Here is a 27685-nt window from a genome sequence, read left to right as displayed (position 1 = left end):
TGAGCCGGCTTTTCTGAAGTATTGGACTCAGATACTTAGCGAATAAACTCTCATACAATGTGAGGATGTAATAGTCATTTACTGGCATTTAGACTCAGCTGACATAATTTCACCTTATAACCAGCTGTTGTTGTTTAGCTGGCTCGTTGTCAGCTGCATGTCTAATCTCCTGTTAGTTTTCAGTGAAGCTTTAGTGTTAGCTGTAACTAAAAAGTGGAAATGGAAATTGGGATTGCCTTGTAATGTAATGTAGAGCCTTCAGTTGGTCTGCAGCTGCAGGAACTTTGGATGCATTAAAAACAGCAGATGATGATTATAATGCACTGGCAGCTTACAGTTTATGTCTCTGGAGATTTCATGACAGGGCTTGAAAAAGGTCTCTGTTTAGCTGCTCGGCTGTAAAAAAGCTTTGATAAATGTTCGAGGCTAAGGTCAGATATTTGAAAAGAACTACAAGTGAACTCGAGATCAAGCCGGGGCTGTGACCGCTCAAGTGAATGATACTCTTGGGCTGTGTCTTGGTTACGTGGTGTACTGCTGTGCTTCGTGTTGCATGTGGTGAAGCGACTACTGTGACAAGCTCGTACCACCACACAAGTGTTACCGTGACCTCATCTTTCGCACCCTGAACGTTAACCAGACTTCAACCATAATATTTATGGTATGTTTAAAGAGCACAGTTGGTAACAGGTCAGTAACATGTCATGGGCTTTTTATAATGTTATCATTCTGGGAAATGCTGAATTGTTGAGAAGAGGAAGAATGAAGGTTTCTCAACTGTTGCTGTATTGTTTCATTGTTTCAGTATCCATAGCAACAGCTATCTGACATGACAGCAGAGCATCTTCTAATAAATTAATTAAAGTCTTTTAATCATTGATTAAAGTCTTGACTTAAGTCTTTTTTTATGTGAAAGCATTAACTAGTGTGAGTTTTACACATATAAGCTTCTAATCCTCGAATACCATTGAAACCACCCTTATGGTGCACCGACAAACCCAGCGCAAGCAGCTTGGAGCAGATGTTGATGCTGTATTACTTCCTGTGTTTCACACTCTCACAGCCCTGCTGCAGACATCACACATGCAGAGACTTCACAGCCACATTCAGTTCAGCAAAACTGCTTTGTAGAAGTAGTGCCATGCAAAAAGACCTCCTGTATACGAAGGAGAGTTTACAGCCTTGACAGCAACTGTTTTTAATCCCACCCTCCCACGGCTTGGACATGTGCCACCGTGCTGAGTTGAAACACTGCTCGCCTGGCCCTTTTGTGTTTGACCCACCCTGCCCTGGATAAAATTGCATAATTACAGGATGATGACCAAGGTTTTTTGGCACAATTATGACAGCGTGCACACATCTTTGCTTGTTCAGCATTTCTTTTTTATAAATTTGCCAAATGCGTTGGATTTACAAATGCAAGTTTAAATGTAACAGGTCTGAACTTTACTGTTTGTTACTTGTCAGCTTGCAGCATCTCTAAGTTTACTTTATCTCTGCAGCTATGATGGCTCTACTTCAGGATTTCCTGGTTGAACTGATAAGACTGTGCGGTAATGTTTGCGGCAGCAATCACTGCCTTACCTTTTTCTTTCAAAACCCTTTTCAGAGCATCTGTCAGTCACACAGTAACACAAATCATAATCCTTTTGGACTCTATTGGGGAACCAACATTTACAAGTGAGCTTCCTGTTTTATAAACTAGCAGTTGAGTCCAAAAACCCATCAGGAAAGTGTTTACTGAAAGTACAGAGCAAGAGAACTGAGAGCTACTTTCCCATAGACTTCCAGCAGGCCATTAGATAGAATGGTTGGTGGCACTTCTGCACTAGCTTCACTTTTTAGCCTCACTTGTCATCTTTTTCCATTCACACTTGGCAACCAACCTGTACATCCTCAGTGTGACGTCAAAGAAAAGCAAACACTGATTGAAATGGTTTCTAACAGTGGATAGAGCACACTCCACCTGGAGCTGTATTAGCCTTAAAGATTTATGAACATAAAATTCAAGTATTTCCAGCCTGTTAAATCATTCTGAGATAGTTTATTTAAAATGGAGGATAGCTCAACACTATGAGAGCGACCTCTGCAAACTCCAAAAGCAAGAAAATTCTTGCAGAAGATGCAACAACACACCAGCTAATCAAAACAGGTTGAAGGAGGAGATACTATCAGCTAATGACTCTGCAGCGCTCGCTAGTTAGACTCCATATCACAGGAAGAGCAAACAGTAGATGGAAATTACTGATTTGGTGAAAAAGCAGGGTTAGCTGGTTTAAAAGCTCGACCCAAGATAAAACATCTCACTTTTTTGAGTTTTGTTGCATGACAGTATTGTGCAGGTCCTGATGAGTTATAACGTTAAGTTACTTTATTCTTTGTCTTGATGCATGCTCAATCATCCAGGTTAGTAAATCCCAAAAGTTGATTCTGTTCATCTGGACGTAGCGTTTTGTGGGAGAAACGTTTCGTCTCTCATCCAAGTGATGTCTTCAGTCTCAGCTGACTGCAGGTTTCCCCAATCTTCAACAGTACATTTGCATAATGACTGAAACCAGCCCACTGAAGGAACAATGGGCTGGGAGGTCAGTTCCTTAATCTTAATTATGCAAATTCTCATGACCACTGACCAAAACCCACTGATCAATGGCCATGAGTACCATTCACAGAGAGTTGGGGAATGACTGCAATCACAGCATTGTAAGATGGTGAAAGATGTACCCTTAGGCCCCCTCCTCGTTTCAGAGATGGTCTTTCCCTTTTCACGTAAATGGCCTCCTTGACTCCGCCCTCAAACCAGCGTTCCTCCCTGTCCAGGATTGATCAGTGGGCTGGTTTCAGTCATTATGCAAATGTACTGTTTATAAGATTGGGGAAACCTGCAGTCAGCTGAGACTGAAGACGTCACTTGGATGAGAGACGAAACGTTTCTCCCACAAAACGCTACGTCCAGATGAACAGAATCAACTTTTTGGAGATTTACTAACCTGGATGATTAATTTGCATATCTTGATGCATGCTCAATCTTGTGAAATTTGGCACCAGGTTATAAGAGCAAACCCAAATGTTAATGCATGAAGCAGAAAACACTCAGAATGTCTTTATTGTTATGAACACATAAGTAGATTAAGTTGGGAGCTTCATGCAAATAAAGATTCAAAATTGCTCATTATAATTTTTATAAAACCAAAAACCAACAAAAACCAGAGGTGATTCTCATCCCTTTAACTATTAAACCAATGTTTAGCCACAAAGAACTCACTTAAATATATGCAGAGTCACCAGCGTTGTCAAAGTAGAGTAAAACTCTTCTTTATTCTTGCCTCTTTCCTCCGCTGTGTGACCTTGTCTATGGGCAGCAGGGAGGAGAAAGAGGTGGCATGAAAGATGAGCCTCCTAACGGTCAAACTCTTCTTTTTTATGTTCTCCGTACATACATAGAATTGTAATTATTGGTTTAATTACCTCTTTGTCGTTACATCAAGGGCACATTTTACACACTTCGTTCATTGTGGTCAGACCGACTTACTGAGGGGTGAGAGGGGCCAAGGGCTATAGGTTCACACCCACCTTGGAAAATTTATGTGTCGTTTTTGGCAATTACCAACTCTTAATTAGTTTTAATGAGACAAAGACAGTAGAACAAGCACTCGCACCTTATTCCATCTTTCTCTGCACTTCTTGTAGAGCTCGTCTGTGTAACGAAAGGTTGCAGAAGTGGGCCTGTCAGAATTCGGAGAACTCCCGCGTTACTAAACTGCACAAATTAACTGGATTAAGTTAAACTGCATTCTGTTGCTTCAACCTCTACCCGGTAACTTCCTGTTAAATTTCAGATCTGTTGGCCAAGTACATTTGTAGAGAGGCAAGCCTCGTGTGAACGTTTGAGGATTCTAACAGCTGAAGTGGCTGCTGTAGTACACAGACTTTGCACAATTATCCAGCATGTGGCTGGTGTTAAATGTCCAACTGTGGTTGTGGTACAAAGCACAAATACTGTACAGTATTTTACTCCCCAGCACACAATCTGCTGCAACTGATGAGCTGTGAGCTGACTGTTGTTTTCTTGTTTTCAGGTCTGGAAGCGTTGCTAATGACTGGCGTGAGATATATTCCTTTGTGAAGAACCTTACTGACCGGTTTGTGAGGCAAGTATGATATTTTCCTGCTTTCTCATATCTCACGGATGTTTAAAAAGAAAGAGGAATAAGTTGGGGAAAATGAAAGAAGGCCTTTTCTTCTGTTTTACATCTGTTTGACATCAGCATGGTGGTTTTATGGGATAAATGTCTATCACTCAAGCGCTCACACCGTTACTTCCAGCCAGTTGCACAGATTTAAATGACTTCCCACCTGTTTTACAAACTATCATTGTGCAGAATCTACGGCATCCGTCTTGCACATAATTCATTAAAAAGACAAAACGGCAGAAACCGGCTTGAAACGTTCAGCTTGCATAACGTTTGAGTCAAACGGCGCCTGCCAGCACAGTACAGACGGTAGCGACCCAGCCAGAATGAAGTGGTTGGTTGAAGAAAATAGCAAAGGCACCAGGTGGGAGTGGGTGGCAGAGAGGAGCAGTCTTCTGGGCTGTGAGAATGGCCATTTGCACCAGGGGGGGTCCGGCTCCACACTTATCCCCTGCTTCCACCACAGAACGGCTGACAGGCAGACAATGTACAGTAAAGCAAAAGAACACTGGAAGGCGATGAGGACAATCTGCTAAACAATGCTCGCTCACCAAGAGCACTTCTGTTCCGCCATGTGGAGCAAACTGGACTACTTCATCACCCCCCTCTCCACCATTCTCAAAGAAAAAAAAACCCAACACCACCCTCTGATTTGTCCTTGGCATCAACTGCGTCTTTATCCCAAGTCTTTCTTAGAAATAAGAAAAGATCCCAGTACTGCTAAAGAGGTAACAAATAACATCTTAAGCTCCAGTTAAAACCTAAAGTTCGACGTTAAGTCACCACCCACGATTTCTCATCCGTGACTTGCGTGCGGTTAGTTTTTAGTCCACATATGAGTCCCGAAACTTGCAGACAGGATGTGGATGTATACGGCTGCTACCGCTCCCTGCCAAATCTGGCCGTGTGGCTTAAAGATTGTGCTATTTTTGCGGGGGAGGATCGCGACTGGGCCATGTGTCATGTGGGTGAGAAATATCAGCACCTCTCCTTATGCTCTGAAGGCTTCGGATCTCTGAAGGAAACACTTAATTATCTGAAGTTTAACTCGCTCTGTGGGATGGCATCCGTGTGCTTTCTGTCTGTAGCAGAGGTGTGAAGTAACCGAGTGCATGTAATCGAGTATTCACCAGAGTATTGTTTAAGCGACGCAGAAGTATCTTTACTTTAGTTACTTATAGCATCCTGTGATTTCATGGTTACACGATGTTTTTCACCCTAAATTGTGTCGCTGATTGGAATCCACATATGACGAGGACGACCGCGTCGCTGTTACCTTTATGATTGCGCAGGATAAAAACTTTAAGGTCAAGCTTGCAGTGTAAGAGGATTCTGTCTTTCAGTTGACTTGGACGCTTCGCAGTTTGTCTGTGGTCTGGTCTTTTTTACACCATCAAACACTTGATGCTCGAAAAGTTAAACCGTAGGACACCAGCCTCACGCTGACACGTCTATTTTTCCAGCACTTCTTTATTCTAATTTAACAGGAAAATGTGTTACAGTGAACGCCACCTTTAGCATGAAAGTCTCTCAATGCGGTCACTTCTCAAACCCACTTCCTTGTAATCATATTTTTAGGTGGCTGTTGGCAGAAATATTTGTTTCATCACTAGTATTTTTAAAATAAAAAATCCCTTGTAGATGTTCTCTAAAGGTTTAGTGTATATTTAATTTGCCTGCTCAATATTTCGTGCTCCTTTTAACCGACGACCCATCATGCCCTTGTGATTGATTTCAGTATTCTAGTGAGGACGAGTGAAAGTGTGTCACGCCCTGCTGCTGGTTACTTAGAGCTTCTTTGGATTTTAGTTTGTTAACTGAATTTTATAGTGAAACCTTACTGAAGAAATGCACTTGTAGTTTATGTTGGCTTAAATAAAAGTATTGAGAAATCATTGTTTTATAATATTAAAACTAAATAATTCCCCCAGTACTCATCAGATCTTGTCATTTTTTAAATCCAGCTTAGTCAGAGCTTATATCTATATATGAAAATGTGTAATTTTATATATTCTATTTCATTCATTTCTCATTTTATGTCTTTTATTACAGTTCTAATGTAATTTTATTACCCCCAGTTTTGGGGAATGTCACCATAGCCATGTCTTCGTCCCTGCGTCGGTGTGTACAGGACTCAGAAACCAGCCATGTTTGTTTAAAAAAATAAATTATTAATAATTCATGAGGCGGCGAGCGAGTGCTCGGAGATGACAGAGCGGTACTGAATGTAAACAGCGCTGGCTGTACTGCGAACACTTGACGCCACACTGTTTGGTCAGACACACATCAAAGTGTCCAACGTGTCGTTTAACACCCTTAAAAAGTCACAGGTACAAAATATATAGATTCTATACTATATTTGCGCCTGTGTATGTGTGCGCGTGTGTGTTTGTGTTTGTTCGTGTGTTTATGCGTGACTCACTACCACAACATGTTTCCTGTCTTATTAATCACTTCCTCAGTCCCACAGAAGCTGCTTTAAGTCATCCACTAATATTAGTTGACATTAAAAGAGCCCCTTCTGTTTGGTTCATTATTAATGCGTCTTTAATTCCCTTTAACTGAACTGAACTGATGTAAAAGCTTTATATAACACTGTCTGTCACACTGACACATTCCCAGCTAGTCTGAGAACTTCACGTGTTTGATTGTAGCCGCGATGGTTTGGTAAAGACGACAAAGGACAGAAGTGCAGATTTTTGTACAGGATAATAAAACGTGTCATATTACAGGGTTTTTTTTAGTTGTTATTATTTAAAACAAGCAACTAAATGAGACATTTAGAGTATTGCTTCTGTTTGTTTATTTAAAACGAATCCATGTCCTTCTGTTTTTCAGTCCGAGAATGAGAGTCTCATTCATCGTTTTCTCTGCCCAAGCCAAAGTCCTGCTGCCTCTGACTGGAGAAAGGTACCAGAGTGAACCCTAAATGGCACACAGACATGTATATGCAAATACACATACACTGTACTCACTAAATACACACACACACACACACACACACACACACACACACACACACACACACACACACATATATATATATATGTTAGGGGTGCAACGATACTCGTATCGATATTGAACCGTTCGATACAGTGCTTTCGGTTCGGTACGCATATGTAGCGAACAATACAAAATGTTTAATTTATTTTAACAACTTTTCTTCTGATGATGATGCTGTCTGTGTTGAGAGCTCAGTGAATCTGCGTTCGACTACTCTGCCTAGGCTGCACTGTCGAGCGCAGATCCACTGAGAGCAGCACAAGCTAGCAAGACAGAAGCTAAGATGGCAAATTGAACCTCCCCCACCCTCATTCAGATCTGGCCTTTGGAACTATTTTGGTCTTCATGTGACGTATGACCCTGAAGGTAAGCGCGTCATGGACTAAAGTAAAACAGTATGTCGGATGTGCCACGCAATGCTCAATTACATGGGTGGGAACTAGTGCGTTAGCGCAGTTAGCGCAGTTAGCTCAGTTAGCTCGTTAACGTGTTGACGCCGTCCAGCCCCATACACGGGGCGATCCGTGGTAGCTCGTTAACGGAGATTTGCCGTGTTGTGGCGTTAACGTCATTTCAAATTAACGCTGACAGCACTAGTGGGAACACAACGAATATGACTGCACATTTACTCCGACATCATCTTAGTGCAAAGACAAGTGGAAGCAGACAAAAACAACAAGCAGCATGCTACAAACTTTACCCGAGTCATTTAGACAGCCGTTAGCACCTGATTCTCCTTATGGGGACCTGATATGTTTAATATGCTGCTGAGAATATAGCCCAGAAGAAGCTATAGTATAGCTTTTATTTTGGAAAGAGACATTTCTCTGTAATAAACTCTCTTTTCCAAAGATGAGGGATTTCTCGATCAGATTTATTATTTTATTACTTTGTTGTTTCAGCAACATTAAATTTAAAAACTTCACGTTTGAGTTAAAATATATATTTATAATTTTAATAAATGACAAATTAAAAAAGGCATGAACATTTTTTTGTATCGAAAAAATATCGAACCGTGAATTTTGTGTATCGTTGCACCCCTAATATATATGTATATATATGTATATGCACATGTGAATACATATATAAGGTGCATTATGCATGAAGTGGTAACTGTAACTTCATGCATAACTGCTTCTTTTTTAATTAAAATTGCAGAAGGGTTTTATATATTAATGTTGGAATTGAGTATTTTCACATTTTCATCATCCTAAAAAGCTTAAATGTGAGGATCAATGATCTGCATGATAACTACTGATTTAACATTCTCACCCAAGAAAAGGAAAATGTTTATTTACTTGATCTGAATTCCAATTCTTTAAATTAATATTAAATACTTTGACAAATAATAATAAAAGCATTTTTAAGTGTCTTTTATTTTTTGGTTTTTACCACTTTAGGGTATAAATAATTTGGCAAGTGGTTTACTGTCGTATTTTTATCTGCACTGTCATCAAAACCATATCTAAATTTAGCACTATTTTTAAAAAATGACATAAATAACACTTTAGACAAAAGTGTGATGTGTCTTATTTCTGGAAAGTGAAACTTTTTAATACTTATTAATATCAGATTAAGAAAACAGGGGATGCACAGATGACGTGAAAAGACACTGGCATCTGCACTGGAAACATTTTGGAACATGGCTGATGCTGAGAGTTGTTATTATGAAGAATAAAATAAGTGGTTTTTAAAGATGTTGGAAATGTCTTTGTTATCTTTGAACATTAAGCCAAACAGCAAAACTGATGCGAAGAACAAGAACAGTAGCGTAACTGTAATGATGATATTGCAGTCAACAAAGCCGATGTTGGTCAGAATAGTGAGTGTCATCATGTAGCTGCTGTAAAGACATTTTACACATCAGTGCTGCCAGAGAACACGCTGAAATGTGATTCGGTGTCAACACGTGGCGTGAGCCGCTAAGCGTTTCTTTATATCGTCAACATTTTTAGACACGAGATTGAAGAAGGTCTGCGGCTTCTGAAAGATGTGACTCCAGCAGGTGAAACGTATATGCACAAGGGAATCGAACAGGTTAGTTTTCTCTCCTTTTACTTTGTAAAGTAATCGTAAAACACAAATCTGATAAAATGCTCGTCACCAATCTGGTCTTGCAGGCCAACGAGCAGATAAAGCAACAGTCGCTCAAGTCCTCCAGCATCATCCTGGCTCTGACAGACGGGAAGCTTGCAGTTTATGTTCACGAACTGACTGTAAAGCAGGTGATTTTCATTCTGACCACAGCTCTAAATGTAGCTTATCTCCCCCCTTCCCTTGCTTTCTTACCTCAGCGTAGTTTAAAATTAAACTCTGCATTTTTCCTCATTCAGAAAATAAAAACCTTTTTTTTAATTTATTCATTTGCAGAAGTATCAGTTCATCTGTTTATTTGCACTCTGTTTCATGATGTTTTTTCTTTTTTTAAATTTCAACCTGTTGCACATCATCCACGCATTTATTTGAACTGCAGGCTGACGAAGCGAGGAAATATGGCGCTCGTGTTTACTGTGTGGGTATCAAAGACTTTGATGAGCAGCAGGTAAGAGGGCTTTAGTCTTAATCTAAACATAAGACGAGTCTGTCGCTGAATGTGTGCTCAGTGATTCCGGTTCTGGTGTAAGACACATTGGCGTGTTGGAAGAGTGTCAGGAAAAGGTAAACATCATCAGTGCTTTTACCTGTGCGGAAAAACCAAGTGAAGTAGTAGGACACCCAAACATGTTCTCGCTGTCAAACTTTCACCTTTTAAAGGCTTGAAGGTGGTCGGAAAAAATAATAATAATTTACATTAAAGCAGAGAACAGAGTCTTCGTGACCTAAAGCTTGAGTTCATGCCGGGAACACCGGATGTACAGTTGAGGGAACATATGAAGTCTTTGGAATTTCCAGGATTTCTGCATCGATTACTCTTAAAATGTTGTTGATTCTTCTTCTGTTATTATAGACAAACACCAGCTGAAAATACTTCTAACATGTAAATAGTTGTGCTTTCTCTGCCTTTCTGAATGCTTCATATAACTACTTGATGATGTGGAGGAGCTTTGGACCTGGAGCCATATTTCTGGGATGTCTTCATCCCTGTCAGCTCGATCAAATTGCAAATTCAGTGTTTACACATCGATTTCAAGGAGCAGGAGGACGCAGCAAAGCAAAACCAAACCATGATGCTGCCTCTGTCATGCAGAGCGCACTTCCTTTAGTCCTCCACTGTACAGGAAAGCCCAGCTTTAGTCTCATTTGTTGAAACTTGAGATGCTGCAGTATTTATTTGCAAAGCTTCCTTTGGTCTGTGTCAGTTACTGCAGACACAACCCCTCGGTTCATGACTGAGCTTATAGTGTTTGGTTTGTTCAGGATCGCCACTGCTAACAGCTGCAGTGTCGCTGGATTTCTTCCATTTGTAGACACTTTATGTTTGTATTAATAAACACTCGCTTCATTAGAAATTCCTCTGTAGACTTTTCCAGCTTCTCGCGTCTCTGTGGTGCTTTTGTGAAAGCTGCTGTAATCAAAGCTTAGTTTATGCCACCCAGCTATTCTCAAGAAAAGTAACCAGACTTTGTATGCCTGTGATTATTAGGAACACCTCAGTCCAAGCAGCTTGTGGAGAACTTGTAAGCATAAAGGTTCACCTTTTTTTTCAGCCTGCAGCATGTTATTGTGAATTAGATTAAAAAAAAACAAACAAACCCCCAAACAATTCATGAATAATCTGTGCAGAAATCCGTCTAATCCAAAGCTTTTTTCTTGCACCCGTACGTGTGACCAGTTCTCTCACCTTAAATCACTCTCGCTTTTCAGGTGTTGATCTTAACCCTACAGTGCCATTTGTAGCATATTTGATAGATGAGTTTCTGAGACCTGTATCTCATCAAAATGATCAATACTTTCCATTATCTTAAAATGTTATGGACAAAACTCTTTTTTTGTTTTGTTTGTTTTTTTAAAATTAACATTGACAACAAAAAGTTGCCAAAAACGCCCAAAATATCAAATGTAATACAAAAAACATATAATAAAAATATATCATACAGAGCACGATATAGCAAAAAAAAATTTGGATTTTGTTATAATCTCATTTCCAAAAAATCTGAATTTTCTGCCTGTTTTTTGTTGCTTTGGGTCTTACAGGGTAATATTAGTTTCATTCCCAGTGGTCGGTCATTATTTTCCCAAAATAAGTTGGAATACTGTACATGACTTTCTAGGACATGATATTTAAACATTTACTCTTTTTTTTAGATCGCATGATCAGTTATTACTTTTCATACTTTTTATTTTTGGACAAGCTTCCTTTTGAAATGGAATGAGAGGGTGCATAAAGAGGGTGCACACTAATATTTTTGGCTCATCGTGTGTTTGTTTTTCACAACATTAAAGAATGCGTGGAAATTTAAACCACTCTGAACTTTAAAATAACATTAAATTGAGGTTAATTACATTACAAATACTTGATACTAGCGATATGACCAGAAACTAAACTAATACACAGTAAATGAACGTGTGATCATACAGGAATAGTTAAAGTGTGTTTATACTATTAAGCCAGAATAGCAAATTCTTAAAGGTTGATTTAGCGTGTCGCCGGATATTATATTAAGCAGTACAGAGACCACAGGAGTGTAACTATTAAGGCTTACTGTGAGCTTTTGTTGTCATTAGAAACTGTGGAGTAAAAGCACCATTTCTGTTGGCTGTGAAATCGGTTATTGGCTCCTCACACCGTTCACACTATTTTTATTGTATTTATTATTTGTCTCCGTAGCAAATGATGAGTTTGTGCTCATATCGTAAAGTGACGTCAAGAATTTCTTCCCTCTAATGTCACCGATGCTCAGTGCTGTCTGCATTTTTACTGTCACTCTTCCAACATGGTGGCCTGTCCCTTGTAACCATTGGTAACCGATCCTTTGATGAGAACTTAAGTCAAAAACAATGGCAATGTTGCTCCCAATTTGTGCTGCAAGTTTTTTTTTTTATAGTTGAGCAAAGTGTTTGCCACAGTCATGCCATCTGTTTGTCTCCTCCTGCCCATAATATGAAGGGAAAGACAGAGCTCAGTCATAAAGAGAAAAAGAAGAAAGCCGTGTTAAATCAGCACTGCTCCCTGTTTACTCCATTCTTTCGTGATACCAACAGCTTGCTGAAATTGCGGACACCAAAGACCATGTGTTTCCTGTCAAAGATGGCTTCCACGCTCTCAAAGGCATTATCAACTCTGTAAGTTTGCCTGACGTCTCTTTTTTTGTGTCTTCGTGAGGTAGCTTTGTCGTTCGTGCTGTAGACTAACAAGCTGTAGGTTTCAGCTGAACCTCTCTTCTCCGTATGCAGGCACAGCTCAGCTGCTAACATAGTGCACGCTGTTTGTCAATTCAGCAATTGAGTAACGTTGTTTCCTTTGGCTTCATTGGCATTTCTCACAAATTAGAGCAAAACCTCAGTGGACTTCCTGCTAAGCTGTTTGGAAAATGTCTGTGGAAATAACTGGTCGTTGTGTCCTCTTTTTGCACACAAAGACGGAAATGTCTTAGTCACTCTGTCGCAAATTACACGCTGTGATGGGAACAAGTAGTCACTGTCCATATAGCATCCGCTTCACGCTGTGTTTTTTATTGTGTCACAAGGCGCGAGTGCAGCAGCAGGGCTTCAGTAGAGCTAATTCTCATTTTTTAGATGATTTTTCAAAATAAAAGCTGGTGTAAGCCACCAGTGCGACACAGAAATCAGCGAGTCGCCCTCAGAGAGCGAGAGTCCCTTAAACAGTGTTTAAATAACGTTCACAAACAGCCGCCTCATCCTCTGCCAGCCAGTTAGTTATACTTTCCATGTGCTGCAGCTTTTAGCCTGAATGCTGTCAGCCAAGGTGGGGGTTTGTATGGCAACATTTTCACATGAGTCTGAGCCCAGAGTCCTGCAGAGCACTCTGACCCGAGCTGGACTTACATGAGCTGAAAAAGAGCAGAGCTAAATGTTGCTGTCAGACATGCAGCTGGAAGCACACAAAGCCAAAGGGTGCGACTTGTTTCTGTGTGATGCAAAGAACCACGAGCTATGATTGATGGCTCTACTTTTAAAACGACTGTGATGTACAGGAAAGTGCTGCTTTCTACCTTTGTCTTGTGAATGCAAAAATAAACAGGTAATACGGAGATACTTCATGCCAGTTCTTTATAAATGTGTTAATTTTATAGTTTATTTAGACACAGAAACATGTAAAGCTTTTAATTTAAGCACTGCAGCTGCTGTTAGCAGAGTCTCGCTCGTGCATGTGCAGCCACGATTCATTGAAAGCAGCTGTAATTGTTGTTGAACTATTGTGTGTGTGTGAGTAACCACAAAGATGAAAATGTTCTCATGTGTAAGTCCAAGCATACTGTCAACTGTCAGAAGTACAGACACCCAGTTTGTAACAGTTAAGATCAGAAGATAAAAGACTTTGGGGTGAATGGTGAACATGATTACTGATATTTTGAAGAAAATGCTTCAGTCTGTTTATTCTATCAGAAAGAGAGCTTTGTTCACAGGGCACTCTTGCCACTAAAGGCACATGTGCGTGTTTTTTGTGGTCTCGAGACACTCCAACCGTTATCCAAAGCGTCTGAAAGCCTGTCCGAGAAAGTCCAGGACAACAACAAAAAAGCTCGTCCCCTCAGAAGAGGAGCTGAGTGCAGTGACGCTTCCAGCATCCAAATGAAACGAGGAGCATTCCTCTCTGATTACTAATACTGGATTCCTGACTAGTTGGCCTTCTTGCTTCACTGTTGGATTTTGAGGATTTGAGATCATCTGTGCAGCCTTTTGCTGCAGGATCCACCCCGCCTCTGTGACCAGCATGACAAAACTCGCAGGAAAAAGCTCAGCAAAGTTGGGTTTCTGCACCCTCGTTTATTTCTTCTGCACTGGCCCTTTGTTGTCTGAGCTGCAGGCCTTTTGGGAAAGCCCCAAATTCAACTGCTATCAGTAACTTCCTTTGCTACTGGACTGTTAAACTCTGCACCATTAGTTGTTATCTTGTGGCACTTTACTGCAAAATAATGCATATGACAAAGAGTTCATTGCCATATGAACCTTTCCACTTAATTATTTCCAGAAAGTGATTAGACTAGCCTCATCCTTGCAGAAACCCCCGCCAGTTACAACACTGGCTGAGATATTTGGATGACTTTGGGTATTTGGACGTCTGCCTCCTTTTCCCTCTGCAGCCCGTAAATAATGTTTGTCACTAGATCCCAGAGAAATGAATAGCTGCTGTTTGAGTTGAAGCAAATGGAGGCCTCTAATCTCAGCATTCAAAGCTTATATTTTAATATCTTCAAAACACCGAGGATGTAGTTTGTGGATCCTGTAACCCAAACAATTTACCAAATTTTCTTTAAGAGTGAATTTTTTCTGTATGTGTGAGATGGAATTTCTTCAAGTGGAAAATTTCACTAGATGGAAAAACAGTGTAATTCCTGAGGTCCTCCCATTATTTTAAGCTTAGGGAGGCAAACAGTCAGTTGTTTTTTTTTTTATTTCCCCCTTTTTTTCTTTCTCTATCGCACTGCCAACGAAGTAATTAGACCGGGAAAATAGTGGCACAGAGGAACAGCAGCAGATCCTTTTCCCTCCCAGCTGTCATCTACAACCCTCTCCCCTTTTAACAATTCCATATCAAACCGTCATATTTAATAAGGCTGCTGTAAACACTTCCGTCTTCCTCTTCTCAGATTGAAGTTTAACCCAACATCAAATGAAAGGTTCAAGTGTCCTATATTACAGTTAATATGCTTCTTTTTACTGACTGTGTACTGGGATTTGCATAGTTTGTCCTTTGTTGATTTATTGAATCATAGCCGATAGTGCGGCTCCATGACAGTGGGCTCACACAGGCTCTTTATATGGTAATGCAGGATCCCCGAGGTTTTTAATCGAAGTGAGGAACAGTAATAGTCTTGCATAATTTTCCCATAAAAGCTGACACAGCTGCTGTTCTACCTCCTGTTCTCCTCACCGCTGATATTCAGCGCTCTTCTTTAGCCTGCAGGTCCAGAGGAGCAAGACATTTCTCAGGTGTTGCACTCTAATCTGTTTTCTAAACTTGACAGAGTCGATAACGGCCAGGACTTGATGTATTTATTCTCAGCCCTCAAGCAGTAATGTTTGCATTTCATGTCCCCTTCCCCTCTTATCCTCAAGATATTAAAGAGATCGTGCACAGAGATCCTGAGCGTGGAGCCCTCCAGTGTCTGTGTGAATCGTAAGTAAATCCCGATCAAGTTTTTGGAACTCAAGTCGATTTATCCTCCACAGGAATCTTTTTGTTTTTACATGTGCTGAATGAAACAATGACATCCTTCCAATTGTGTCGAGCCTGCTCACAGACAAGTAAAACTTTAATGTTGGTAGTGCAAAGTCATATGAGAGGCCATCAGAAGAAAGGCGAAGACTTTTAAAATTCCTCCTCCGAGCTTGTCTGCTGTTTGTTTATATTCCACAGAGTCCTTTGATATCGTCCTCAGAGGGAACGGCTTTGCCCTCGGACGCAGCAATGAGGGCGTCGTCTGCAGCTTCATAGTTGGCCAGCAAACCTTCAGTAAGTGGAGAAAACCCAGAGTAAAAGCTTTATATACATACACCATGTAGTCGTTTAATGTCATAACTCTCTGTGTTCCTTCGGGTGGACTTAAGTGGACTGGTCTGTGCTGTAAACTGATGGTGAGCATGCAGGATTCAACTCTGCACAGTTATTGATTAATAATTTGAAATGACTCTTAAATATACAACACGGGTACCAATCATAGGACAGTAACTCCCCGTTAATGAACTGCTGAAGCCACATTGTCCAATATAATCATGATTACCAGTGACCAGAATGTCCTGACGAGCTCATTACATCCTGCACAACCGAGCAATCGTTGCAGCTAAGCTGTCAAATGATCATTGGCCCAGTCCTGTTATTCACGCAACACATTCACATCTAAAACTTTTGCAAATATTTGCTCAGATTTGTATTTTTACAGTGTCGTAAGTTTAAATTTCGCTCATGGCTTTAAAAAAACTACCAGGGAAGTCGAAAATCATAAAGAGGAAGTCGGCATGCCCGCAAAGGAATTTTTTATGAAGACAATATCATGTGGCTGTCTACCACAATCTGTCCATCCAGTCTTTTTTGTACAGAAATATTTTCTTTGCATGACCCGTATTTCTTTGCTCCTTCCAGTAAATATGTTTCCCAATCTTCTGACTAAAGGGTTCCAAATTAAATTGAGTTGAATCTTCCCGTTGCTCACACGGCAGGACCATGTTTTCACGTCACGTCTCCTGAAATGTCATCTTTATTTATATGCTGACAAACAGTGTTGGTCAAATTGCTTGAAAAAAGTAATTAGTAACTAATTACTGATTACTTCTCTAAAAAAGTAATCCCATTACTTCACTGATTACTTGTTTTCAAAGTAATTAGTTACTTAGTTACTTTTTGAAAACATGATACACAACCTGAGTGTGTCATAAAGCAATAGACTTTTCAGCCCAGTTCTATTTTTTCACATCATAAAACTGTAATCACATGAAAAAGCCTCTTTTTAAAAATTGTTTTTTTTAGTTTAAATCTTTTAATTTTATGCACATTGCATTAAGCAAAAATTAAATTATATGCAACAGTCTTTGACCTGAAGACATTCTTTAACATTTAACCCTATTTTCTGCATATTCCAGCATATAAAGTAAAATATTTTTTTGTGTTTAAACTCTTTCAAATAGTTGCAAGTAAAACAGCAGAAAATAAATAAAATCAAAGTCCTGTCGCTCTGAAATCTATTGTCACCTGTTTATCAGGAGTGGGGTGAGTGGAGGTTTGCCCGGCGCCACAGCGGTGATGTCAGTGGGGGGATCCGGGGGTTTTTCTGTGAAGTTCACATTCCCGTGGCAGCGTGCTCGATGTTTAGTTTAGGGGTTTTTTCGCTGTAAAAAGAAGTTTTCTTCCCACACAGAGTGTACAGCGGACGCTAATGTCTTTGTCACTTTTTACGGAATCAAAACTCAAAGTAATGTGATTACTTCCACGCTTTAAATGCGGCATGTTCGTTCTCTCTCCCACACTACATATTATCCATTGTTGAGCTACACACATCCGTTACCACGAATGTCGCTACAAACAAAATCACAGTTTAGTAACGCAGTAACGTAGCGTGCTTACAGGAAAGTAACAGTAATCTAATTACTTTTTTTGCAATAGTAATCCCTTATTACTCATTACTTGAAAAAGTAATCAGATAACAGTAACAATAACAGGACTTTATATTGCAGAGTAAAAACCAGTACGTGATGGGGAAAAACTCCAACAATAATATGAACCCTTATGGACAAGCACTTGGCGACAGTGGGAAAGAGAAACTCCCTTTTAACAGGAAGAAACCTCCAGCAGAACTGGGTTTAGAGACGGGCTTCCATCTGTTGTTAGAGGGGAAAGAGAAGAGAGCAGAGGCAGATGGGACAAAAGGCGCACATGGGAAAGAACAAAGCAACCACCAAACCTTAGAATATGCACTGTGGACATTTTTCCTCCCAAAATTTGGAAAATAACCCAAAACTTGCAATAATAATTGCAGACTAACCCAAAATCTCAGCAATGCCCTAAAAGCAAACAGTAAGTGTTCCATCTGCTCTGATCTCAGCAAATTGTGGTTAACGTTTTTGTACGCTGCATCCTGAAATAGCTGTCTGCACTCTGATTAAAGGTTTCCCCAGAGCCACACTCGCAGTAACAGACACTCCACCCTCTTTCTCCACTGCTATGAATGGATCTTATGTGTGTTCATTTATAGTGGAAAACCTATGAGGATTTATTGTCTTTTAAGGACGTAACATGAGCGACACAGACATGGAATACAGTATGTGTTGGAAAATCTTCATCTCGCTGAGAGGTCGGAAATGGCAAAACAAACCCGGCCCGGACATGTCTGTTATCTCACTCATCTCAATGATCTGAATTCAACAGAAGGAAGGGGGGGATGTACAGTAGGTCACCGCGCTCCTTATTTTGTGCTTGCAGTCTGTTCTGATAAGAAATCCTTTTTTTAGGAAGCAAACGGGATTTGGCACCTAGAGCCAATCTTTTAAAGCTCTCATTTGGCCGTGGGATCTGTGGGATCGGTGACTGCCAATGACAACACTTCCATCCTTGACAAGTTATTTTTGATTTTCAACATTTCAACTTGACTAAAATACTTGGAACATATTTTTTCCCTTTAAAAAATAAATTCATCTGATTTAGGAAGCGGCCATTAGCAGATGTCTTCCTGTTAGTCCTTTCTCAGTTTAGGCTGTCTCACATTCGCCCACTTGGGGCTATTTATTCCCTTACTGGCTTTTGCATGTGTTCAGTCCAGACCTTTTTAACAGTGGGGCACCTTATAATTATGGACAAGCATCATGGCAGCTATGGAACACAGCACATATGTGAAGCAGATGCTTCACTCAAACCAGTTGGATCCCTCTGTAGAAAAGGAGGAACAAGTTTCAATCATCAGAGTGACCTCTGTGACTGGAGACGCTTCAGGTTTTTGTCAACCTGTGCTGATGAACGCTCTCAGATTATAATCCAATCATTTATTTTATTTTGTGCCCAATCGAGTCCCAGTTCCAAAATCTCATAGGATAAAACATCCTGAGCGTAGAAGAAATGTTCATTAACACAAGTCAGTTAAAATGTGACAATATCACTGATTTTTATTCAAATGGGAAAGATACAGGTCTATTTAACCTCCTAGGACCTGGCGTCCACATATGTGGACGTCACATTTTGGGGTATTTAGACCAAAATACTCAATTTTGCTCTACAAGGGCCTGATATCCACTTACGAGGACATTATACTGCTACTGTTCTATCGAAATTTTAAACGAATATCCTCATATGTGGCTCTGATTTTTCTTAAAAACAAAAATAAGGTAAAAAAAATCTGGTAATTCTTTGTTTTTACATTCATCGGGCCCCAATCAGCCCAAATATCAAAGAGAAATTAAAAATGCATGCTGTGGAAGAGTTCGGGTCTTAGGAGGATAACACAGAGGCTCACAGAAGGCTGTTGGTTGCCTGAGAACCCCAGAACTGGCAGGTTCACCATGAGCGGAGGTCATCCTGTGGGGCTCTGGCAGCGCTGCTTTTGTTCCTCCTCTCACAAAGCAGCAGATACCTGTCTTACTGTTGGATTGATGCTGCCCCTCTCCAGCTCTCCTTACGTAACTACTGCTCTGCTGCACACTGTTGAGACTATACTGGGCGAGACCGCAAACCCAACCTGTACTGGACGCAGTTACCGTCTTGTGTCACCAGTAGACCAGAACTAGAGAACAATCGGTAAGGAAGGTGAGGAGAGAGCAATGGTCTGTGTCCACCACCATCAAAAATGTTGTCTTGCTTTTGGTCCTCCAGTGGACCTGTTGTGTTTTAAATCACACCAGAGCAGGTGAAATGGATTCGTGATGGTTTACACTTTCTAACGGGACAGTTTAGTTTAACTGGCTTTGTGTTACACCGTGGTGATCGAGGGTTTCCTTCATGTTTGACTGTGTAGACAGAACAAGCACAGATACATAAACAGATACTGTGTTACAATGCGTAATCCGTACTTACCTCATTAAACAATCTGCAAAGTTAATAATAAAACTTTTTTTTAATTTCTTCCAGCTGAGAAGCCGAGCACGGTGCGTAATGACTATCTGCTGTGTCCCGCCCCGAAGCTCTATGAAGTCGGACAGTAAGTAGGACGTTGTTTTATTGTCGTATATGGAGAAGCCGTCACAAACAGTGGAATCTCTGCTAACAGTGATGCTAAAATATCAGAGAAAGCTTTATGTGATATAGTATAATGCATCATAGTGTTGTAACTGTTCTATTTAAATCTTTTTGTTCGAGTCATGAAGAAGAAAGATCAATTTTACTGAGTGTAATTATTTTATTGTAATCGTGAATTGAAAATCAGATTCATCACCTACCATGACAGGTGACATATGTGTCAGTCATGTGTGCAGTGTTGTCCACAGCTGTGGCTTTGATGTTTTTATTACACACTTTCTTTATCGAAACAGCGTTTTAACTTTTGGCTCACTCACTTCAGAAAGGTTGAAGGGTTTTTTCTTACATCTCTTCCTTACTTTTTACATTTTAAGTAGTTGCCTAGGTAACATGATGACATCATCAGAGATGAAACCCCTCACTGACCTAAGATGTACTTGTGTGCTAAGTTTGGTTGCTCAACACCTGATGAGGCAGAGGTTCATGTGTATATCATGCAGAGCTCCAACACAACAGACCTCCAGATATGATGCAAAGGCGAGGTCAGCTAGAGGTTATGCTTCCGTGCACACCTTTAATTTAATCAAGACATTTAAAATTATTCAAGGTAAATATATATATTTCAGTATATTCTTTTTTTTGCCATAACACTTGGTGAGCATGAACAAAAGTGAACTTTCTTGGCTGTAAATATTCACTGTGCGTGGAAATGCAGCAGTGTCTTCAGGAAGCATGTTCTCAGAAACATATGACATGATATATGCAGCTCGTTTGTGTTTCTATAGATACATTTATGTTTTCATCTTGGCACGATGACAAGAAGAGACGTGTGAAGTCTCAATGACAGGATCGCGCTGGCGTCTACAAATAGGGACAATCTAAATAGATTCAATATGCTGCCCTATAAATTGTTACAGCAAAGGAAAGAAAGGAATGTTGTGTAGGATAAATGCCAGATCTCAGTGTTTGTTTTTCAGCTTTATGTTGAATTCGGGAAGCTTAACTCAGTCGGTGAATCATATATAAGGTCACGTCCTTTGTAGTAGTTACTTCCCCTTTTACCCACATCAAGAATCTTTCCCCAAAAAAAGCAAACTTCCCTTTTCTGGAGAATTTAAGCTTCTTTTGTGCAGCTCAGGTCTCTGTGTTTGTTTGTTTTCTTCTTATTTTTATTTAAATCACACGTCTCTAAAGTTTTACTGAAAGATTAAAGTCTTGGTTTCTCTCGTGCACATTTTCTATTTTTTTCCACTCAGTTTTTCAAAAGTCTTTTGTGCAAACAATCAACTCCTAAGTCTGTAAATTAGCTGTATGTTAAAACGCGTAAAGACGCAGTAAACAGTGTAGAAGAGACAAACACCCCATACATACAAGCCGCAAACACTCGAGTGAAAACAGTGCAAATACGCGTTCATTCCAGCCCGCGTTGCTGTTGTTTGATTTTAACGGCATCTCTTATAATCCCAAACCATAGCAGATGATCGCTAAGGCATTATAGATGGAACAACAGATTTTAATGTCCTTGCTGACTGCAATCCAATCAAAAATGTATGATTATGAGTGCCGCTGGCTCCTGAAGGTCTTCCAGCTCTAAATGAGATTGTGTATAATACAGTATGACGGCGGCGATGCCGTAACTACACCGATTCAACTTGAACCTCACCTCAGTTAATCCGCTCATGTCAAAAATCTAAAGTGTTCATGAAAACATGATATTTTCATTTTTTTATATTTTATAAAAACAGTGGCCTAAACTACAGAGAAGAGATGGAAGCATACACATACAGACTCTAAGAAACAGCATTTAAATGCAAAAACATACATCAATGCATTAATAACACAGGTCTGAAAAAAAATTATTTTCAGTTGCATGACATATTTTTGGTCAATTTTATGAATTTTAGGGTGCTGAATCCAAAAATGATCTCCATTTCCATCCATCACGTACAGTTTTTGCAAAACAGGAGGAGTTTACATTAAATAAACTACAACAGCGGTGAAAAAAATCAATTTTTATTACAAGTAACCATGCATAATTTTTCTGAGATTCCTTACTTTCCACTATGAGCAAAGTAAGCCTGATAGGACCTGCTGCCCCCCCCGGTATCTATACTTTGACTCAAGTATAGATACCAGATTTCAGTTTAAGGGAAACTATGCACTTAATTACACTAAAAGCATGAGTTTTGCAAGGAAACCTATCGAGATTCAGTTCAATTTTATTTAAATAGCGGCAAATCACGACAACATTCGCCTCAAGGCGCTTTATATTGTAAGGTAGACCCTACAAGATGGAATTTTAAAAATATTTTTCCTGGTTTCAGCGAGTAAAAATCTATAAGACAGTCAAAATATCCTATGAAGTTTTTTGTTTGCAGACCTGTCAGTACAGAAGCATGCATTTAAACAACCCTCAGTGTTTGTTGTACTGCTTGTACATGGAATTGGTTATTTTTCTGTTTTATTTTCAATCTATAAAGTCTAAAAAGATCTTTTCATGTTTTTATAAGGGAGAAAAAAGATCATTTACATCACTATATAACTATCAGTTGTTTTGATTGTGGATAAATCGATCACGTCATTATTTGATGGATTTAATAGATTCATCCTTGTTTTCTCAGTTGAATGCCACAAAAATCCCAGATCCCAGGTTATATGGTTAGGTACCTTTAAATCTCTTCAACCGGGAAGAATTCAGTGATTTTAATATAAAAGAAAACATAAATTCTTATATTTTGGAAATTTGACAGATCATTTTGGCCATTTTGCATAAAATAAAATGATATTAGATCATAATTAGAGCTGGTTATTTATTGTCTGAATATTTTAGCACTGCAATAACTGAACAGAGGAAGGAGCCTGAAGTTGAAAAGGTTTCTTAAGAATTTTAGAAAGGTCATTTGACACGTCTGTAATTTTTTACTGCACAGATGAAGTTGTGAAGTCATGCATATATTTTATATTTTTATAGAGTTTTGAGAAGCCTTGAGGATTTCTCAGCATTTCAAAGCGTCTGCTGGACTTTGTCCAGGTTCTTTCTCCTGAGTCGAGCTCAGGGCAGCCAAACACAATGTTTTGGTTCAGCCTGTAAAAAGATGAAGCGGACGCCCTACATCACAGGTCTCCAGCACCTGATAGGACCTGAGCTGACACTGATGTTACGTACCCGCCATTTGCAAAAGGCCTGCTTAATTAACTCTTGGCTGCCGATGATGACCCATTAAGTAGTTAGCTGGTACGGGTGGTGAGTAAACACATCTGCTGGAGGGGCTTTAAAAGGATGTGCGACAGATGCAGCCGTTCCCTTTTCCGTGCTCTCCATTTAAATAATTCACCATGCAGTGACAATCCCTGCACCCCGGACCACCTGCGTGGAACTCCAGAGCCCAGAAACTTCCGTCTCCTTCCATCTGTCTGCTTCTGCTCCATCACCACTGCCGCCGCAAAGGATGCTCCTTTAACACGGCTCTACTCAGCCGGAGAAGAATTGTCATTTCATCGCACAATCCTTTCCCCCCTTTCCAGCCATGTTTTGTTACACATGGGGCCTTGTCCTCGCGAGTACTGCTTGAATTTTTGTTTTTGCCTCACAGATATAAGTTGCTGTGGAACATATTTCAGATACAGCAGTCGACTGAGTTGAGGTCCTCAGCTGCGGTTTCTTGTCCCGCTGGGGTCCCGGGGCACACGGCACCACATCTAGCTTTGGCGTCCAGGAATCAGAGCGTTCCCGGTCATCGAGCTGTGCGGGAGCACTCACGGCAGAGGCGTCATCTGTGCTGACAGCTGTGGCATCAGGCTTGAAACTCTGGCATCTGCTGACACTCTATGCTCCCTCCTCCAGCCCTCCATGCGCATCCCCATTAGGAGATCCCGCACACCCCACTGGTGCTCCTCACGAAGTGTTCTCACAGTAATGGTGGAAACAAAAAAAATACCTGAAGAGGGAGGTGACAGCTGCTTTACACAGCAGGTGCAGTGACGCTGATATGCTGGTGGATAAATAAGACGTGCTGCTGCAAAGAACACTGTCACCCCGTGTGCTCCCCGGGGGGTATCAGGATGTTTTGCTTGAAATGTCCTATTGTCTGAATATCCCTTCATGTTGCAGCACAGGCCTGCTTCGTGTCTGTTGATTGGTTGTAACATGATCTGAATCTGGATCTGGACCCGACCGACCGTGCCTGGGCCAACCTCATCGAGCAGCCCAGGGCACTTTATACTTAACAGCGCCAATGCTCTCTGTTCAAATTCACTCAAACCTGTTGTAGGTGCAGGTCACCTGGTGCGAGTGCACATATGTCACCCATCTCTGCTTTACGTCTCCATTGGTCAGGTTTGTCCAGGAGTTTGGTCTTTCTTTTAACTTTTTTTCTTGGTGTTTCTGATTAACTGTAAAATTGGTAGAATATTTTATATTCCCTTAATCTAATGCAGATTTCTCTAAAAGCCTTTTTGACTGTCTCAGTAAATCTGTCCAACCTTTGATCTTCAACGATGGGTAAACAGATCCCTTTCCTACATGACTTTGGGGATCTTTTTGCCACGTTTTCTAGACTAGAATAGCGGCGAACCCTGTTTCCTGTCTCTTAATAAGATCCATCCACGAGAGGGAATGTACGTGGAGCTGAAAGTACCAATCAGAAGTGCTCTCAGTTGGTATTATCACCAAATTGGATTATTGGTTATAAGAAGCCGGTCAATATTCCAATTTTGTACGGGGAGCCAATTTTTAGAGCAATAGCGGTTGTCTCGTCTGGACCACATTCTCTCATCTGCTGTCCAGGCTTCGTGAGGCGATCCCTCCCATCAACTGAGCTTCAGAACTTCTGCCACACAAACACATACAGACTGATGATTCCTGGATGCCGGGTGACAGGCCCCACATATGCTCTGCTGTAAATTATTCACCCTCCTCAATTTTCACATCTTTAAGGGAAGTTTGAAAGCCATTAGCGTCACCATTGTCAGCCGCTCCAGCTGCATCGCATCACCAAAGCTTAGCGTCACAGAAGGCCTACCTTCTGATGAATTATAGCGAGCCTGGGGACAAACTTTTTCCAATGCAGAGCCAGAGGTCTGCGGCGGGAAGGAGCCTTCGGCCGTTCAGCCGGTGTCCCTGGGAAGCGGTGTCTGTTTTTGAGCGATCCCTCAGCCCTGTGACAGTCTGCCCTTTCAGCTCCCATTTATTCAAACATAACTACAAACCCACCAGCAGCTGCAGCTCTCTCCTCAGTGTCACTCATTGGCTTTTACTGTGGAAAAGTTAAATGACAGCCTGCTCTGTTTTCAATTATTCAGTTACTGGGTTGCCTCTTTAAATTCTTTTAAACCTTTTAACCCCCCCTCTCCATAATCAAATTGCTAGTATTGCATTTAAACATTTTTAAAATGAACTTTACAACTGACTAACGAAAAAGCCATAGATTCATATTCTGCGAGCAGCAGAGTGACTAATCATTAGAGCAACACTTTAATAGATTTGGCCACGCAATTACTATATTCTTTTGGTCGTCTTCATGGAAATAAAAGTGTGTAAAAGAGAAGAGGATCTATGACTTATGCCTCTGTGTCAGAGCACATTCTGCCTACTCAACAGTAACTTGGTAAATTAGCAGTCAGTGTCTCAGAGAGGGAGGAGAAAAAAAGGCCTCGCTCACTATGGTTGGGTTGTGGTGCGTTAAAGATGTCCGGCGTTGTCGACCGAGGGAGAAGTGGGTTCGTCAGTGTAACTCGCTTGGGAGCTTTCCACCCTACACACTGCGGGGTCCACACCTCCAGCTTGATTAACAACCTGCCCACCATTATCACGGATTGATGGTGTCAGCTAAATTAGCCTCTCCCCTCATCCATTCAGCGCGAGCGCTTAGTTAACATGCAGGGACCTAGAACATCTTCGCCGAGCTACGGAGGCGTGCAGCGTTTCCAGTGATGCTTCCTGATGGAAGAAAACTGATTCTCATTCAAAATCTTCAGTTTTCAACTCTTAAAGTTACCATTCATTCATTTTCAGTCAAAAAAAGACCTTTTTCTTTGTGTAGGTTTAAAGACATGTAGCACATTACTAACAGTTTAAAGGAACCTGAAACAGGTCAAGTAAAGCCTTCCCAGCAGTACCAGAGCGTTTCTTAGTTCCCTGTTAATGATTTGTGAAAACTTCTCCCACATGCTTTTTCCTCGAATTGCAAAGTTAATCTGTCAGCGTAAGGTGTCGCGGATAAATACAACAAAATAAAACCAGTACCGGTACCAAAAAAAGAAGATTTATTCATAACACATGGGAAAAGACCCAGGGAAACAGAGTTAATGATAAAAACGATAAAATAACAACGATTAAAAACCCTGAAAACCATGAATTTCACACCCGACTCTCAACTCTGGCGGCCCGGTACCAAACGACTCGGCCCATTGGTTGGGGACCGCTGACCTAAAACTAAAAGAGCATTACATTTACTTATTATTTTGTTCATCCTGCTACGTTGTAATCCTTCACTGACTGTCACTATAAAAGTGTCAGTGTATCTGCAGCACACATAACAGAATAGAATAAATGAATAGAATATTTTGCCCTCTGTAGCATTGCCTAAAATGCACCAGCTGCTTAAATATGAAAGACCTGCATCAAATATCCAATAAAGATTTTATTTTATTTTTTTTAATATAACTTTATTAAGTAATAGATAATTTGAAAGCACAAGTTGATCATCAACAAGTTGGTGAGGTGTCAGAGCGGATCCTGCTTAAAGGTCGCTGCACTGTATTTTAAATATTTAGCGCAGTAAATAAGGTGAGGTGCAAAAAAGTCAGTTTCGAATATTTAGACGGCGCAGTAAAGGACACATGGTCTGGTCGCTCATCTGTTCAGAACCACAGGAGAATTGGTGGCCCAAGGCACTGCCTGAGGCAAAATCCACAGCAAAGAGAGCACTCTTGTTATTATTCCACTGCACCATTTTTAATGCAGGCCTCCTCTGTACACTCCCGTGCACTCACAGCTGGCCCCTCGCACACAATACCGCTCTGCGTACTTCTTTCTCTCGCCTCTTTTCTTTTTGTGTCGGAGGGAATATTTCAGGCGTTTCATTCGTTCCATATCCTGAATTCTCATTAAACCTGCGGTAATTGGATTGGGCATAATAGACATATGGAAATTGCGGTGCCGTTCATCATTAGGGTTTTAATTGCGCCCATTTTGGCTTTGCATTTTTCTCTCTAAATAAGTCTTCGGAGTTCAGGAGCCTTGTTACTGCCAGTCAAGTTACTTCACCCACACACGATGATTATGTGATAATGACAGGATTTCCTCCCACTGAGGACATTTATTTAATTCTGATTGTTGTCTTTATTGAGCATTGTGCTAACATGACTCCAGGACTTATTAGCGTTTGTGAGAACAGGATTTGCGAGAGCAACGATAGAATTATAGAGCTCTTCTATTTTTAAAGTCTTGATGCAGAGCAAAGTATTATCAGGGAGAACAACATTGTTTTCAATAACACTGAATACATATTGTTAGACTGATTAAACACACACACACGTAGCACGGTAGAAGAGAGACAGGTAAAAATAATAATGTTGCTTGGCAACAACTCGTTACTTAAAAAGCAATTAAAGCTTCCCAAACAGTGCTGCTACCTCTAAGACGGCGGTGTCAAACATGAGGCTCGGGGGCGAGATTTGATGATCCCGTTTGGCGCACCGGATGGCTTCG

The 27685-nt window shown here is 40.6% G+C and overlaps 1 protein-coding gene across 1 annotated transcript in view; it reads left to right on the top strand.

Moving 5' to 3' along the window:
* The window catches only part of antxr2a (ANTXR cell adhesion molecule 2a), an 81522-nt gene that overhangs the window by 2837 nt on the left and 51000 nt on the right, over positions 1-27685 (top strand). The window contains exons 2-10 of the mRNA XM_080894263.1: positions 4077-4148; positions 7029-7100; positions 9149-9230; positions 9314-9418; positions 9667-9735; positions 12336-12416; positions 15375-15435; positions 15676-15771; positions 19867-19936. Coding sequence (XP_080750389.1) covers positions 4077-4148; positions 7029-7100; positions 9149-9230; positions 9314-9418; positions 9667-9735; positions 12336-12416; positions 15375-15435; positions 15676-15771; positions 19867-19936 — 708 coding nt within the window. The remainder of the gene's footprint in view (positions 1-4076; positions 4149-7028; positions 7101-9148; positions 9231-9313; positions 9419-9666; positions 9736-12335; positions 12417-15374; positions 15436-15675; positions 15772-19866; positions 19937-27685) is intronic.

This window comes from Rhamphochromis sp. 'chilingali' (genome assembly GCF_963969265.1).
Source record: "Rhamphochromis sp. 'chilingali' genome assembly, chromosome: 10".
Classification (NCBI taxonomy): domain Eukaryota; kingdom Metazoa; phylum Chordata; class Actinopteri; order Cichliformes; family Cichlidae; genus Rhamphochromis; species Rhamphochromis sp. 'chilingali'.
This window is presented reverse-complemented; position numbering and strand designations above follow the sequence as displayed.